The sequence below is a fragment of the Hemicordylus capensis genome, chromosome 6, assembly GCF_027244095.1.
Source record: "Hemicordylus capensis ecotype Gifberg chromosome 6, rHemCap1.1.pri, whole genome shotgun sequence".
In the NCBI taxonomy this organism is placed as follows: domain Eukaryota; kingdom Metazoa; phylum Chordata; class Lepidosauria; order Squamata; family Cordylidae; genus Hemicordylus; species Hemicordylus capensis.
The window spans coordinates 57,498,554-57,514,462 of NC_069662.1; the positions used below are offsets into that span (position 1 = coordinate 57,498,554).

At 44.8% G+C, this 15,909-nt stretch overlaps 1 protein-coding gene across 4 annotated transcripts in view; it reads left to right on the forward strand.

Annotated features, from left to right (window-relative positions):
* LOC128332032 (RAD52 motif-containing protein 1-like) overlaps window positions 1-1,337 on the forward strand; it is a 67,487-nt gene extending 66,150 nt beyond the window's left edge. For all 4 annotated transcript variants that reach the window (XM_053266225.1, XM_053266227.1, XM_053266226.1 and 1 more), the window contains 2 exons: window positions 391-432; window positions 1,079-1,337. In XM_053266225.1, the coding sequence (XP_053122200.1) occupies window positions 391-432; window positions 1,079-1,226 (190 nt within the window). In that variant the 3' untranslated portion in view covers window positions 1,227-1,337. The remainder of the gene's footprint in view (window positions 1-390; window positions 433-1,078) is intronic.
* The last annotated feature ends 14,572 nt before the right edge of the window (window positions 1,338-15,909 follow it).

Here is a 15,909-nt window from a genome sequence, read left to right on the forward strand (position 1 = left end):
GCTGGGGGCTTCTCTCTCTTGCTTGCCAAGGAGAGGAAGGAAGAACCCTACTGGGCCGGCACAGAAAGCACTCACTGATTGAATGGGCCATGTCACAACGGGAAAGAAGATAGGTGCAGCATCAGGTAGCAGTAGATGGGGAGGATGCCCTGGTGGGGCCCACGGCCCAGGTACAGTCCCCCCCCCCACGCTACTACATTATCCCTACTCACCTGGTCTCTGTGATTGAATTCTCAAACAAAATTTATGGGGTGGAATCCAGAGTTGCATTTCTAGCACCTGAACAGCCTTTGGTTTTTTCAGACCTGAGGACCAGATCTGGGAAGGGAAGAGAGCAAGCCTGATTGCCACAAATTGTTCTTAAGTTTTGCTTTTCACTCTCTTTAACAGATCGACGGCAGAAGGTGGCGCTAGCACAGAGTCAAAGAAAGAGTGAGTAGCTGCAAAGTCCAAACCTTTGCTGTTTCTTCTTCCCTCTAGTGTTGATCTGCTGCAAGATTGTGATCTTAAGAAGACATCTGCTTTTGAAAAACATTTTTCTGACATGTGTTTAGTTATTAACGGAAACGGGAGCACACACAGCTCTCAAACCTGGGTAGGACACGTCTCCTGCTCTAATTAGAATTGTATAAACCAGTCCACTATGAGGAATTAAGGTTTTGCAACCATTTTAGTCTGTAGGAGACCAGGTTTAGTGTGGGAATGCTGCAAGACACCTTGTATGTGTACCTGCAATCCTGTAAAAGAAATGTGAGAGCCAGAATTGGGCTGTGCTGGCAAACCACAAAGCAAGGTTTGAAGGTTATGGAAAAACAAGAAATACCAAAAGAGCCAGAAGCTCAAAGGACCTAGAATGGCTTGGTAGGCTAGGTAAGATCCACAGTTTCCCTGTTGAAAACAGGTATGTCTATATGGAAAGGTGCATCCTGATCCTATCCGTCAGTTGTGAAAACCAGCCCACAGTTTCTAGTTTGCCATAGTAATGGCAACAAAGAAATGTTTCCCAGATTCACTGGGGGGAAATCCAATTTACTGAGTGCATTTTAATTTAATAATTTTATCTACTTTATATTTTCAGAAGTTCGGGTGCAGGAAGCCAAGCTGGAGGAAGCCAAGCTGGAGGAAGCCAAGCTGGAGGAAGCCAAGCTGGAGGAAGTGAAGCTGGAGGAAGTGAAGGGGGAGGAAGCGCGACTGAAGGGGGAGGAAGTGCAACGGAAGAAGATTGACCTTTGTTCATTTGTAAATAATGTTATATTATCTGTAGAGCTCTGTACAAAGTTCTGTTATTATTACTATTATAATACTATTATTATTATTAAATACATAACTCCAAAAGACACACCTCTTCTGCTTCTCCATGGTCTCTGCAGCAAGAGTTCTGCTTATATACAGAACAACATTTGGAAGTTTTGGAGGTTTTGTAGAGCATTCTGGTTCCTGTTCTGAAATGGGGAGACCTGTGCACCATGCGTGCCTCTAGGGTAGGAAGAATACTCCTGTCCCTCAATTACTTTTCAATCATAACTCTAGCAGCAGCAGGGGCAGATCCGCCATTGAATACCTGTGTGCTCTGCACATGGGCTGCCGAGGGACCCTCAGGATGGGTGCTGAGGGGAGAGGCCTTGCTCAACCACCATTTGCTGCCTTTTGAAGGTCCAGTGTGGATACGCCCACCTAACTTTTGAAAGGCTTTGGTATATGGGCTTAAGGAGAGGAGGCTGCTTGCTGGCAGCAGTTTCTTATTGCCCAGCCCCCTTGCCAGTCTTGAAAGGTGGCCAAGGTAATGAGAAAAGACTACCAGCCAGGAAACAGTCTCCTCAACCTGTGCCCCTTTAAATGCTGTGGAGGGTGTGAGGCAGTCACAGCTTGCTTCAGGTGTGTCATGGGCATGCTGTCAGACTCTGAGGATGAGGAGGAGGCAGGCAGTGTGACAGTGGAGGAGGGAGTGCAGCTACATCAAAGGCAAGAAGTTGCAGAAGCAAGCAGGACCGACTCACGGGACGTTGAAAAGGAAAGAGAGCCTAGTACAACAGCTCCTGTGGAGGAGGCGCAGCCAATCTCAGCTGTAGAGAGGCATCAGTTGAAGAGACAGGATGAGATGAGACGCACGTGCAGAATGGCTCGACTAACAAGGAAAGCTGCTGACTCAGGGACCCATGATTGAGAGCACATGGCTTCAGCCTATTTAAGATGGCTTCGCCACAACCACATTGCTGGTACCAACGTTGTACTTTGGTGAGCTACTCAGCTGTGTCCCCGCTTGTTTGACTGTGCATTTGACTCCGGACTGTTTGGACTCTGTTTGTGGAATTCGACTTGGACATGGTTTGACTGACTGGATATTGTAACAACTCAGACTGGCTATGGTTTGGACATTGCTTACTGTTTGACTCTGACAGGAAACAGTCTCCTCAACCTGTGCCCCATTAAATGCTGTGGAGAGTGCAAGGCAGTCACAGCTTGCCTCAGGTGAGCAAGAACCTGGGGATGTTCCTACTTGGCAGGGAGACAGTCCAGGAGGAGTAAGCTGAGTTTAGAACAGGGATGCTCAACTCTGGCCTTCCTGCAGATGTTGGCCTACAATTCCCATAATCCCTGTCTGTTGGCCACTATGTCTGGGGATTATGGGAGTTGTTGTCGAAAAACATCTGGGGGGCCTAAATTGAGCAGGCCTAGCTTAGAGGTATTAAGTGTTCACAACACCTCTGACCACTGGCAGAGTAATTTGTCCCTCAGAGTTATCCCATAGCGCCATGCCTTGACTTGCCCTGCTGCCACAGGATCAAAAGGAGAGCCTCGCTCACGCTAAACATGAAACATGCTTTCTCGTGCTACTTGTATAGGGCTTCATCATGCCAAGTCAGTAATAGACCGTCTGTTACCAGGGCTTTGTTTCTTCACTGGCTAAGAAAACATCACCAGAGTGGTCTCTCATCCTCTATGACTAATTTGAGAGGCCTCCTTTTTTCTGAGCTAGACAAACTAGACTAGCCAGCTATTTGGTCAACACCCTCAGCAGGGGCGTAACTAGGTTGGAGTGGGCCCTGAGACAAGATTCTTTAATGCCACCCCCCCCCCCCCCGAGAAATTTTTTTTTAATGACTTCAAAAGGAAGATCGGGTAGGCACTGGGGGCGGGGGGAGAGCATTGAACTGGTTTGTGCATCCCTAGTTTCCAAATACTCTTTGAAGGTAGTCCCACAGACAGGGCATTGTGGTAATATGTCTCTGTGGACATATAGAGTGAATGAGAGCTTCTGCAACAGTACATTTGTTTGGTATTGAAAATGCCCCAGGCACTCCTGTGTGTTTGTTACGTACTGGACCGCTGATAAAATGTGGTGGTGCTCTGAAGAGAACAGTGGCTGATGTGAGAAATCCAGGAAGCACCAATGCAGTGAGAGAGAGAGAGCAGGCTAATAGCACTTCCCAACTTACTGGATCGGTGCACAGGGGAGGGCAAACTTTTGATAACCCCTTCCCTTCCTCCGGTAGCCCTTGGGGACATACTTCTGGGTGGTGCTCAGGGGGAAAGGGTAGACTGTAAAAAATTGCCCCCTCCTCAGTGCAGTCAGTTGGAAGGCGGGAAAGCGACCTTTCGTGTTTACATCTGATGGATGCCTCTGAGCGGGAAGAAGGATCTGCATGAGAACTCTTGCCCGAGCTATTCTTTCCCCTGCCTTTTCTCCAATATATGCCGCAGTGCCTTTATATTTCCCCATTCTAACCGCAAGGGCTCTGGATATCTCAGTGTCCCTCTTCTCTCCTTTGTACTAGAATGGATGATCACCATGATCAGTCACAAGAGCACTTTGGGGACAGCACCACCCTTCCCTGCACACTTACACGTGTAGCAAGGGTAGGTAGAGTAATGATCTTGATGCTAATTCACAATTACATTTGAAGGGCTAGGAAGAAGGAAGGAAGGATGGACAGACTCATGTCAGGCGCATTCTCATTCTAACCTCCACTCAGAATGCCCCTTGCAATTCCCTTGTGTAAAAAAAACACACACACAAAAAACCCCTCAGAAAACACGAAGGGGGCAAACTGCAGGCGCCGAAGAGTCATGTGCGCTGCCGGCAGGACACACTTCCCTCACACCGGTAATCTGTCATGACCTGTTTTAAGCGGCACAGAGCCAATGGACCCGACTGGCTGAGGTGAAAGGTTCTATCCTGCGGTTCTGTGCTGGCTTTGCAGGTGTCTGTATTTCCTTCTGCAAGGCGGGAAAGCGACCCACCAACCACTCGAACCAGTTGACCTGTTCTTGACCTCGCCTTGTAGCCTTTCGAAACCAACCGCTGGTTTAAGCGGCGGGCGGATGATACACAAAAAAAACCCCTCTGCCTTCTCACTTCCTGGGAACTGGAGAACTCAAGAAAATTGGCCAGGGCAGGACACCGGACCACGGGGGTGTGGGAAGAGCGAGAGAGACAGAACGGTGTGGCGCGGAGAGGCAAGTGAAAGGGAGTTGGTGTGCACCTCGGTTTCGGCGCAGGCAAAGGCTTTGCGCTCCTCCTGAGACGCGCGGTGAAGTGACTGACAAAACGGTTTCCTGGCAGGCACAGGCGAAAGCGGGGGCGCCCGTTCAGCCTCCCGGGCGCTGCGCCTGACGCTGGCTTTCGGGGTGTCTCCATTCCAGGCCAAAGGAAATTACACTGCTTGCTGTGGCTGGGAGGCGGCTTTTCTCCACCGCCGTCATGTTTTGTAGATTTGAGAGGGGGACGTGTGCAGCAGCCAGAGGGGAAGGCGCCGGGGGCGGGGGATGTTGAGAAGATCGGGTGGGGGAGAGCCTCTGAGGCCCCCCCCCAGTGCGGGGCCCCCGAGACAACGGCCTCCCCCTGCCTAATTGTAGTTACGCCCCTGACCCTCAGCGTTTATTGAGCGCTATGATTTGGGGAACAGGGTCAGAGCAGATGCCCAATATGGCTTCTCTGTCTTACAAAATATATTCTCCTAACCTAATTAGTAACCTACCTTCAGGTGCAGTAAGCTTGCTAGGCTCCTATATGCACAGAGACTGCACAGAGACTATGAAGAAAAACAGGTTGCTTTACGAGCTTCAAATGTCCATCTGTGTAGACACACAACTCATCTGTCTTCCCACTCTGCAGTGATAGGGAAACAGAGCCACGTCACAGGGATACAGTACTTGCAAATCTATTAATGGAGCAACTAACAAACCTGGAGATACAGCAAAGCTAGATGATATACCTAGAACAAATGGTTTCTCTTAAACCACCTAGCTGCATATGGAAAAATATTTTTTTGAATATTTCTAGTTAGGGTTGCCAAATTACTTTTTAGTAGGGCCGCTCTGAAGCCGCAGCAGAGAAACGCAGCAGAGAAATGACTTGCCTAGCGCGCAAGAGGTTGCTGTTTCGAATCCTTGCTGGTGTGTTTCCCACCTATATTGGGCAGCAGTGATACAGTGGGTATAGGAAAGAATCACCCCCTTTGATAGACCTTAAATTCTGGTTCCCTTACATCCTGAAATGAAAACACAAAGAAAATTCCCTTCACCAGCTGTACTTATCCAATGCAACCTATAACATCCAACTGAAAAACATCACAATTACAGTCCAGAAAAAGTGTCAGAAATAAAAAACAAGAATTACTGAGATTGAAAAAGGATCACCCCCCCCATGTCAATATTTTGTTGAACCACCTTTTGCTTTAATAGCAGCCTTGAGTCTGTTGGGATACTTCTCTATCAACCTTGCACATCTAGACGGAGCAATATTTGCCCACTCCTCCATACAGAACTGTTCAAGTTTGGTCACATTGGATGGTAGGTGTTGGTGGACTGCTATCCTCCCTGGATCCGGTTGGCCCTCCAAACTGGATGGAAGAGCAAGGAGGAAACTGGTAAGAGAGGTTTCAGTTGGATGTTATAGGTTGCATTGGATAAGTACAGCTGGTGAAGGGAATTTTCTTTGTGTTTTCATTTCAGGATGTAAGGGAACCAGAATTTAAGGTCTATCAAAGGGGGTGATTCTTTCCTATACCCACTGTATAGGAAGGTGTTGAAAGGCATCATCTCATACAGTGTGGGAGGAGGCAATGGTAAACCCCTCCTGTATTCTATCAAAGAAAACCACAGGGCTCTGTAGTCACCAGGAGTCGACACCGGCTCAACTGCACAACTTTACCCTTAGGGCTGTTTTGCTTTAGATATTTGCATGACAGCTACAAATCTGACAGGCACAGCTGCTCTTGTGGCCAGATTTCCATGCCACAACATTTGCATAATTTAGACTCCTGCCTATCCTACAAACTCTTCAAGACACAGGACCCTCAAGGTTGAGGGGAGAGAATGACAGACCCTAGTGCATAGTGAGTTTCACTCATTAATTTAAAAGTGCTTTGTCCTTTTTTGTTATTATTTATTGAAGAATTGTAGTAAACCAATCAAACAGCACAACACAAGTTGTGCATATTATAGTCACTAGCCTCAAAAAGGAAAAAAAGGAGCTAAACATAAATAAATACTTTAACAATAAGAAGAAAAACAGCTCTCCCATGAACCAAACATTGATTGTGTGAGTATGTACTCTTAGAACCCAAATAAGTCCATAGTTCTGGAAATTTGAAGGATTTGTCCATCTTCCTGAAGGTGACTTCCTCCTTAGCTGCAAGCTCCACCACATCTGTCAACTAGTCATCCAGATGTGGTCCAAGGTTGCAGAATTAGTCCCTTTGGGCTACTGATAAATCTGTAATCTGAGAGATTAAACCTAGAACAATTGCAATTTTTGAAGATTTAAAGGGAACAGTTGAAGCTAAGTTCATTCGCTCAACTATCTCATTCCAATATAGGTGTATAGTGATATATTCCCCCAAAAGGTGAAGTCAATGTGTCCTGGAACACTGCATACTCCAAAAGGTAAAGTGGTGCTGCCTAGACAGTGTTGACTCGGCTTTACACACATGGCTTTTGGTTCGAATCTCCTTCGGGATGAAGAGTGTGAGTTCACATATCAGCTGCCATTACTTCGAAGTCCCTTCGGGCTATCAGGGACCTTTACCAACAGAACTCTGTTTTTCCCCAAATTGAGGCTGCACATTTTGGCTTAGCCCAATTTATGTCTGACTTAAAATAGTCCTCTATTTTCAGTGGCTTTTGAAAAAAGCCTGTTATGCCCCACCACTTTCCTTTGATGTGTGGAGTGGCATTTTCCAAAACTTGGCATTTTTCAAAACTCAGTGAAGTGGAGTTTGACAGCTGTTGAGTATGGCCTGCTCTGAGTATTTGCAATTGCAAGCACTTGGGGGGGTGGATTTTTTTTAGCAGATTGGTTAAATTCTGTGGAGGGAGTCCAGGAGATGGGGAGGGAGAAATTCTTGTAGAAAAATCCAGAACCAGCTGGTGGGAACACACAGGAAAAAGATTTCTTGGGACCACAGAGCCATGTGTTTTTCTTTGGTAAAATACAGGAGTGGTTTACCATTGCCATCTCTCCTGCAGTATGAGATTATACATTTTCCTATATCGCTGCTGCCTGATATTGGTGTTTCCCGTAGTCTGGGAAACATATCAGCAGGGATTCATACCAGCAACCTCTTCCTCCCTAGGCAAGGTACTTCCCTGCTGTGCCATCATCATCATCATCATCATCATCATCATTATTATTATTATTATTATTAATAATAACATTTTATATCCCGCTCTTCCTTCAAGGAGCCCAGAGCGGTGTACTACATACTTAAGTTTCTCCTCACAACAACCCTGTGAAGTAGGTTAGGCTGAGAGAGAAATGACTCGCCCAGAGTCACCCAGCTAGTATCATGGCTGAATGGGGATTTGAACTCGGGTCTCCCCAGTCCTAGTCCAGCACTCTAACCATTACACCACGCTGGCTCTCCAAAAGGTTGTGATCCCCAATCTAAAAAATCTGTCCAGGGTCCGATAAGAATGTAATGCTAGTTGTTTCTTCTTCTTCTTCTTCTCCTTCTTCTTCTTCTTCTTCTCCTCCTCCTCCTCCTCCTCCTCCTCCTCCTCCTCCTCCTCAACTGGAGTTGAATTATCAAGAGAGGACTTCAGGATATTCACTACAACCGCTTTCCAATGGACCAGAAAGATTTCCTGGACTGAATTCCTATTCCAATCATTCTTTCTTCAAAACATCAAGATTGGTTGCTCTTAGAACACTGCATCAAAATTTGTGAGCCATTGCCAACTTAGAGACTGATTTCCGAAAAGCTAGAATTTCAGGATGCTCTGAGGCTCCAAGGGCATCAGGACTGAGCCAAACTGCTATACTGTGATACAACTGTAGGTATTGCCAGGGTGCTTGTTGTTTTAAACCATATTCTTCTTTTAACTGCAAATGATTTAAATTCCAGTGAAGGACATCTTAGTTGAGGTAAGATAAATAGCCCCTTCTCAGTCCATTATTTCCATAAGAATTATTGTTTGGCTATCTTTATTTGGGGATCACTGCACAATGTTAGTGAGTCATGTGAGTAAAGATTCAGAGGTGCATTAAAAGGAGATTCCCATGCACTGCATGTTGCCACAGTTGTAAGGGGGAAATCTCTTGGGATCTTTCAAAAACTTAGAATTTAGGGCCAGATCTTTTCTAAGAGGTGCTAAATATTGCATCTCAAGGTATGCCTAGACAGGCATCTATATATTTATTTCTCCTAGGCGTACCCTGTGCTAATCCCATGTATGGCAGCTCTCGCAAGAGTTCGCAAGCAGCTGCCGGACTAGCAATGGGGACGGGAGAAAACGGCTGCCGGGATGAGGAGGCGGCAGGCAGGAGGAGGGGATGGGCTGGCTTGAAAGCCAGAGAGAAACCATGGCTGGGTGGGAGGGAGAAGCGGGCCGGCAGAGACGCAGATGCTCTGTGCCCAGCCCAGCTAATAGCGTTTATAGTTTTATCCAACATCCAATTATTTCAGTCCAAAAAGGCATTATGTTAATACCTGCACTGTGGTAGGTTAACGCCTCCCTTTTTGAGGGGAAGGTGGAGCTTTTGCAGTGTGAAGGCAAGCATATGAAGGTAAGAAACATCTTCTCAATTTTCATAAAATAAGTTTGTGGTACCTTCAGCGGTAAGCCAAGCAAAACACAAATCATTCTAGATATTACATTAGATTTGAGTGCATTAATTTTGCCCTGTAAAGTGTAATTTGCCCTGGTGTTATACATTGATCTCAATTTTATTAAGAAGGGGGTCTAAATTTAATGAGATCACTTGACATTTTACTTATTTATTTACATCTATGTAAACCACTTTGGAAACTTCTGTTGAAAAGCAGTATATAAATAGTAATGCTCATTCATTCATTCACTCACTCACTCATACAGTCTTTGGAATTAGTAACACTCAAGTATGTAAACTGATATTTCTGTCAATGGACACCCAACATAATTAAAGAAATATCTTTTGGCAAGGACCCAAATTGTTGGAAGTGAAGGACTCTGTGTTACCTAATGCCTCAATGACACGACAGACTAGTGAGTCAGAGGGCTACAGGGATCAAAACATTGGTCATTCCTCCTCTCTACTGCTCTGACACTATGCCTTTAATTTGCTACTCTCAGGGACTTCCTGCCTCCCCTCCTTCCTACCTTCCTTTCTTCCCTCTATCACCCACAGGCTTGCCTCTCTCTCTGCACCATGTGTGCAGAGATGCAGACAGCATCTCTCTGCACCCAGCTAACTAGCTAGATTAGAGATACTATCTCTCCACTTTCCTATCTAGAATGGAGTTCTCCAATAAAGACTCATTGATTTGAAACTATGAACTAGCTCCAAATAATTTCTTTTGCTCTCAGCATACACGCATGCCTAGGCAGACTCTGCTGTGTTTTGCCTCTGTGCATGCTGCTGTAATAAAAGGGTGTCTCTTACCAGAAAGACATTCCCTACACAAATATAGTGCATCAGATTTTGACCAATTAATTTTTCATCCTGAAAGAGAAGCATATTTAGCAATCAGTTTCATCAAGGGAAGGGCAGAGTTAGCTAGGTCCGAAAGTGATATTCATTCCTTCCTTCCTTCATTCATTCATTCATTTGATGAATGAATATCATCTGTATATAAAACCACTTTAAGCTCATCCTACAGCTTTGACCTTCTTTAGTGGAAGCAGAATGTTTTCTACTATGATTTCTGCAGCACTTAGATTTTAGAGTACCCCGTGTGCTAGATTGTTTCATTTGTGCTCCCATTGCCTTATGACAAATGTTTCTCAATTCAAGACTTGAGGAAAGGCTGACTAACTGGGATGTCCAACTTGGAAGGGGGAAAAGTAGCAGTGAGCACAAGATACAAGCTCAACTATATAGGGCCGGACTGGGGGCACTGAGAGGGCAGTGGGAAGTATGTGGGGAGAGTGCCAGGTTTTGAGCAGAATGGGTAGGTTTCACCATACCTTTTGGGTTTCATTTAATAATTATTTTTTTCTGTTAACTTTTGATATCTGACCTCTGTTTTCTGTTACTTATAGGTTACTATAAATACTTCAAATGAAATATCACTTGTAACTATTAAGAAAGTACAATTCTATACTAATAAATTAGTTTGGATATATGTGTTCCTATGTAGCCCAGTTCCTGCAGGATAGTTAGAAACGGAAGCAGATGGCATCTTAATTCACTCTATGAGTCACTCCACAATCTCCCCTTCAGTCCTACAATAGCACTGTTTTAAGTTCTCTCTCCCCACCAGTTTCCACGAGCTGCCTGCCCTCCCACCAGTGTTCCCTCTAGTTCTTACCATCAGTGAGTGGGAAGAGTTTTGTTCTGGGCAGCACTATCAAGGCAGTGTGTGCAAATCACTCTCTCTCACACACCTAAATAATGCACCATGCGCCGTGTGGCACACAAAAAAACATTTTCTCTCACCCCCTGCTCCCTACCTTTGGCTCTGACTTTATAAGAAGTAAGGTCTCCAGGATAGCTGAGGAGATAAGTATCAGCCTCTCAAGCTGTGTTATTTTAAGGCATATAGAAGAACAGGCTCATTTCACATGGGGTTATGAAATCTCATGGCTCCTCTCTGTCCCTTACAGATACATTTATACACATGCTACATGGAAGATGCTGAAAGGCATCATCTCATACTGTGAGGGAGATGGCAATGGTAAACCCCTCCTGTATTCTACCTAAGACAACCACAGGGGTCTGTGGTTGCCAGGAGTTGAAATCGACTTGACGGCACACTTTACCTTTACATGTCCAGAACTGAGTGAGTGTCTGTGTGGTGTGGTGGTGGGGGCGGGATTCGTATGTATATTTTAACATATAAGTAAGGTTTGCATTTCACAGCAATTCACTGGCCAGCATGAACAACCACCTTCACAAAATTCTTCTTACTCCCCTCCATCTCATTATTGAAATTTACACAAGATCACACACAGGCTTTTTACTTTGTGCCAATTAGTCTCGAATAACTACCATCGAGGATCTGTCTTCGCAATTGCTAATGCAAATTATATTTCCCACTTCACTCTAAGCATGCATTTAAAAAGTGAGGCAGGGACACACACACTTCTCTCATTCCTCAGCCACCATGACTGCAAGTACAAGGTAGTGGGCTTGGGGTGAGGAGGAGGAGGTAAAAAGTATGCATTAAGTCATCTTGAATATGTGATCCAAGCTGAAATTTGGATCCAGGAGAGAGAGCACGTGCCAGATTTCTAAAAAGGCTGTCCTTTATTTTTGGGACGACATAGATCTGCAGAATACCGGGGTGGGGGTGGGGAGCTCAAATAGAGTGATGGTGACTAGCGACCAGCTCATTGACAGCCTCTTTAATGGAAAGGCATTTCAAAAGTAATCTCTTGGCTACAACATGCTTTTTCTCTCTCCCTTAGGTGGCTGGGAAGAGCAGGCTTCATTAAGATGAGTTTCCCCAGTGGAGGTGCCATAGAATTTGGGCAATGTATGTTCAAACTATTTGGGGGAGAAAGAAGATGGAGAAACCCTACAAACCATTAAAGCCACCCAGAAGAGCCTACATGCCCCAAGGCAGGGGAAGTGGTGTGTGTGTGGTGGGGGGGGGAGGATGAGACAATTAGCTACTGACCCCCCCCTCCCCTTATCTGGCACATACAGGAAAGGCAACCAGGATAGGTGAGATGTCCCCCCCCCCGCCCCTGATCCTTCTCTGTTGTTCTCCCAGCGCAAAGAGATTTTGCTTCGCGGGGAGGGGTCTGTGCATGAAAAATGGGAAAAAGAAACATAAAGGGTGGGGCACTGCAGTGAATGTGGGGCCACAGGATACTCACCCTCTCACTCTCTTTTAGTTGGAAATATGTATCCAGCACATACACCCATTGGTGCTCAATCCCTCCTCCTCCACCTCGTCTGGTGTTTGGACTTGGGAGTTAAAAAGCTTCCATTCCAGAGGCGTATCTAGGGAAAATAGCGCCTAGGGCAAGCACTGAAATTCCGCCCCCTGTCCAAGCATCTGACACCCATCTTTCAGATAACTTTACCATAATATCAGCTGAAAAATACAAGTCAAGCTCATTAATCTTTTAATATTTTAAAAAAATATTTAGCAGTGGACATAGCCAGACCAAAAAATGCTGGAAAACTACAAATTTCAGTATGCTGGGGCTCATGAAATACCCAAATACTATGTGGAGGTGTACTTGGAAAATTAAACAGAAGTGCCTGTCTAATTCTCTACTATGCATTGTAGCATCATTATTACATAAGTTTTAAAAATAAATGGAGAATTTGAATTTGGGAGAATTTCCCAAATACTCTGAAAATAATTAAAGGATATGCAGAGTAAACTGTGTCACTGCTTGGAATATATTCTAGTATTTTAGAAAGACAGTTAAAATGAGAGAAAGAGAGCAAGAAACTCCCAGTGGCCTTAATAATAAGGATTTCACACTGATTCAAAGACAAACTCACCATTAATAGCCATATTATTAAGACTCATTTAACTCACTTATCACAAGAAGCAAAGTAAGAGCAAATAAATACAATCCTAGCTCATAAGCTTCAGCTCAGTATTCACAAACCCTGATTCTCTGTACAGAGTGCCAAACTAAATATGTGTACAGTGGCATATATATTATTAAAAAAAATAAAAATACCTGTAGCCCCTTCAGGGGGCTTCCTAAAGGCTGTGGCGGGGATCTGCAAAAGTTCCCCCTCCCCCTGCTGGCCTCTAGAGCCTTGCAGGGACCATTTGAGCATGTACAATGGCCGTTTTTTAAAATATATTTTTTAAAATAGTCGCTAAAAACAAAATGGCCACCGTGCATACTCAAATGGCCTCTGTGAGACCTGACATAGCCTAGGGCCTCACAGAGGCCATTTGAGCATGTGTGCTGGCCATTTTGTTTTTGGTGGGCATTTATTATTATTTTTTTAATTTTTAAAAATGGCGCCCCCCTTCAAGTGGTTTCTGGGGCACGTGCCCTGCCTGCCCTACCCTAGATACACCCCTGCTTGCCCCTCTTTCTTTGCAGTTTGCACGCCGGGTTGGCTTTACTGCCTTGCACCATCTCGTTAGGGCTTGTTGGTTTGTGGCTGTTGTTGTGTAGTCTGTGCTGTTGTTTGGTGTGGTCCCCCTTGGCTTTGAAGTTGTGTTGGCACAGCAGCAGGTCTGTTTCTGTGGTGGCTTTTTGGTTTCTTCTTAGTTGTGTCACTGTGTGTTGGTATGGTGGCCTGCTAGCGTCACAAAACTGGGGTGGGTGGTGGGCACCCAGAGGTGCCAAGCACTCACAGAACCCCAAATCAATCGGACATTTCTGTGATTTTAGATTTTTCCATTTTTTGCATTCCTCCCATAAAGTATAATGGGTATTTGAGGCAGCCCACCCGGCCCATTCTCCCCCTTGGGGGGTGCCAGGGCACCTCAAAGTGGGTCTGGGGGCATGACAGGTCTGGCCTCAACTCTCCCCAGGCAGACCCAAGTTTGTAGGATTTATTGCTTTTAAAAAATATTTTTTTAAAGAATTTTTTCCTTTCATTGCAATGCATAGGAGTATCTCCCCATTCATAAATAGAACTGTGTGTGACTTTAATTGCTGTGAACTTTGAGTTCAGAGTTCACAACAATTAGGGACACTCTCACTGTTCTACTTATATGAATGGGGAGAAACTACACATGGGTTTCTGCACAACACCTGCACAGAAGAAACTTCCATGTAGAAAATGTGTCTCTTGTAAATGGACCCTGAATTTTCCATCCATGACTGGGGTTATGGATGGAAGTTAGAGTCAATAATAAAAGAACAGCACACTGCTTGTGACAGGAAGGGGCAAATTACAATGATTTCTTAGTCTGGCAGGGGCTGGTTTTGGCCTTGGCAGAACTTGGCTGTCTGCTCCTGTTGCAAATGCCTCTGTCTAGTGTAGCAAACTAATGTATCCTCCTCCCTCTTGGTGTCAAAGTAAGCACTGGTGTGGTGAATGCACATATACCCCATCATGAGCCAACAGTCATCGTAAGACAAAGGGAGGAATCATTCACTGGTTTATAGACAGACAGACAGACAAACAGACACACACACACACACCAGCACCTTCTTCTTCCCCTATTTTGCTAGTGGCTATTTGGGCAGGTGATCCTCCAGGACAAAGTCATGTTTTTTAAAAAGAATGAGATGAGACAGAGAAAATGACACTTGGAATCCTCGCATAACTCCTGACTGTTGTTCTAAGTCTTTTACAGAGATGGCTCATGTTTTCAGGTTTTGATCAACAACCATGTCTAGATGGTACAGTGTTCCTTTTAACAAGGATTTCCAGATATTGTTGACTACAAGTCCCATCATTCCTGTTTGGACAGGGGTGCAATTTCAGTGCTTGCCCTAGGTGCTATTTTTCCTAGTTACGCCTCTGAACGTTTCAGTTTGTTCCATTCTCTCCCTCCTCCATCTTCCCTGCTATCTTGGCAAAGAGGCCCCTTTTAACATGATGGTTCTCTTTATTTAGCAGGAGGAGAGTAACTGGCCCTATCCACCCCCAGCACAGTACCTCCAGTGACTGTTGCTGGTGTCTGTCTTATGTTTCTTTTAGAGGGTGAGCCCTTTGGGGACAGGGATCAATCTTATTTGTCTGTTATATCTCTGTGTAAACTGCCCTCAGCCATTTTTGTAAGGGCGGTATAGAAATTGAATAAATAAATTAAATTAAATTAAATAATAAGCATTCCAAGGCAAATGATCAGGCCTGGGTGTTAATTTCTTCTTTTTATTCTCCTTCAAAGGACCTTTCTGGGCAGAAAGAAGAAAGGTGCAAAATGGGTAAGGGGATAGCTTATGTTCTCCAGTCATCAACAGAGATATGAATTTTCTGGAGGGAATTTATATGAAAAAGTTTCCCATGCTAATTTCCCCTCATTTGCTTAAAATTTGTGTGTGTGTGTGGGGGGGGGGTTTCTCTCTCTCTCTCAAAAAAAAAAAAAAAAAAACCCTGTAGAAAATTTCCCGATGCCCTAAATAGATTGAGATCTAATTTTGCAAGTCATTTGATCTGATTTTGCAAGTTATTGATATAAAAAACCAACAACTCTACACCATGTTAACTTCCCTTCACTGTACCTAATGGTGGGCATTACTATCATATATCTAGGATGTTTTTTAGACGGCAGTAAAAGATGCTATATAGAGAACTTGCAAATAAATACAAGCGGAGAGTTTACATAGAATGCAGAGCCTTCCCAAGATTGCTGCTGGTTTTTCTCCTGGGATCTGATGGGGAGGTCACATGGGAAGAAGGCCCTTGGTGCAATTTTTGCTGCACCACCCCATTGGCCACTCCTTGCTTTTTGTGATTAGCTCACATTCACCAGAAAATAAATTTGAAAATAGGGGTGGGTTAGTAATGAGAAGCAAGAGGTGGCCAGCAGGGGGCGCATTGAAAATTGCACCAGAAGCCTTCTTCCCATGTGACCTCCCCATCAGATCCCAGAAGAAAAAAGC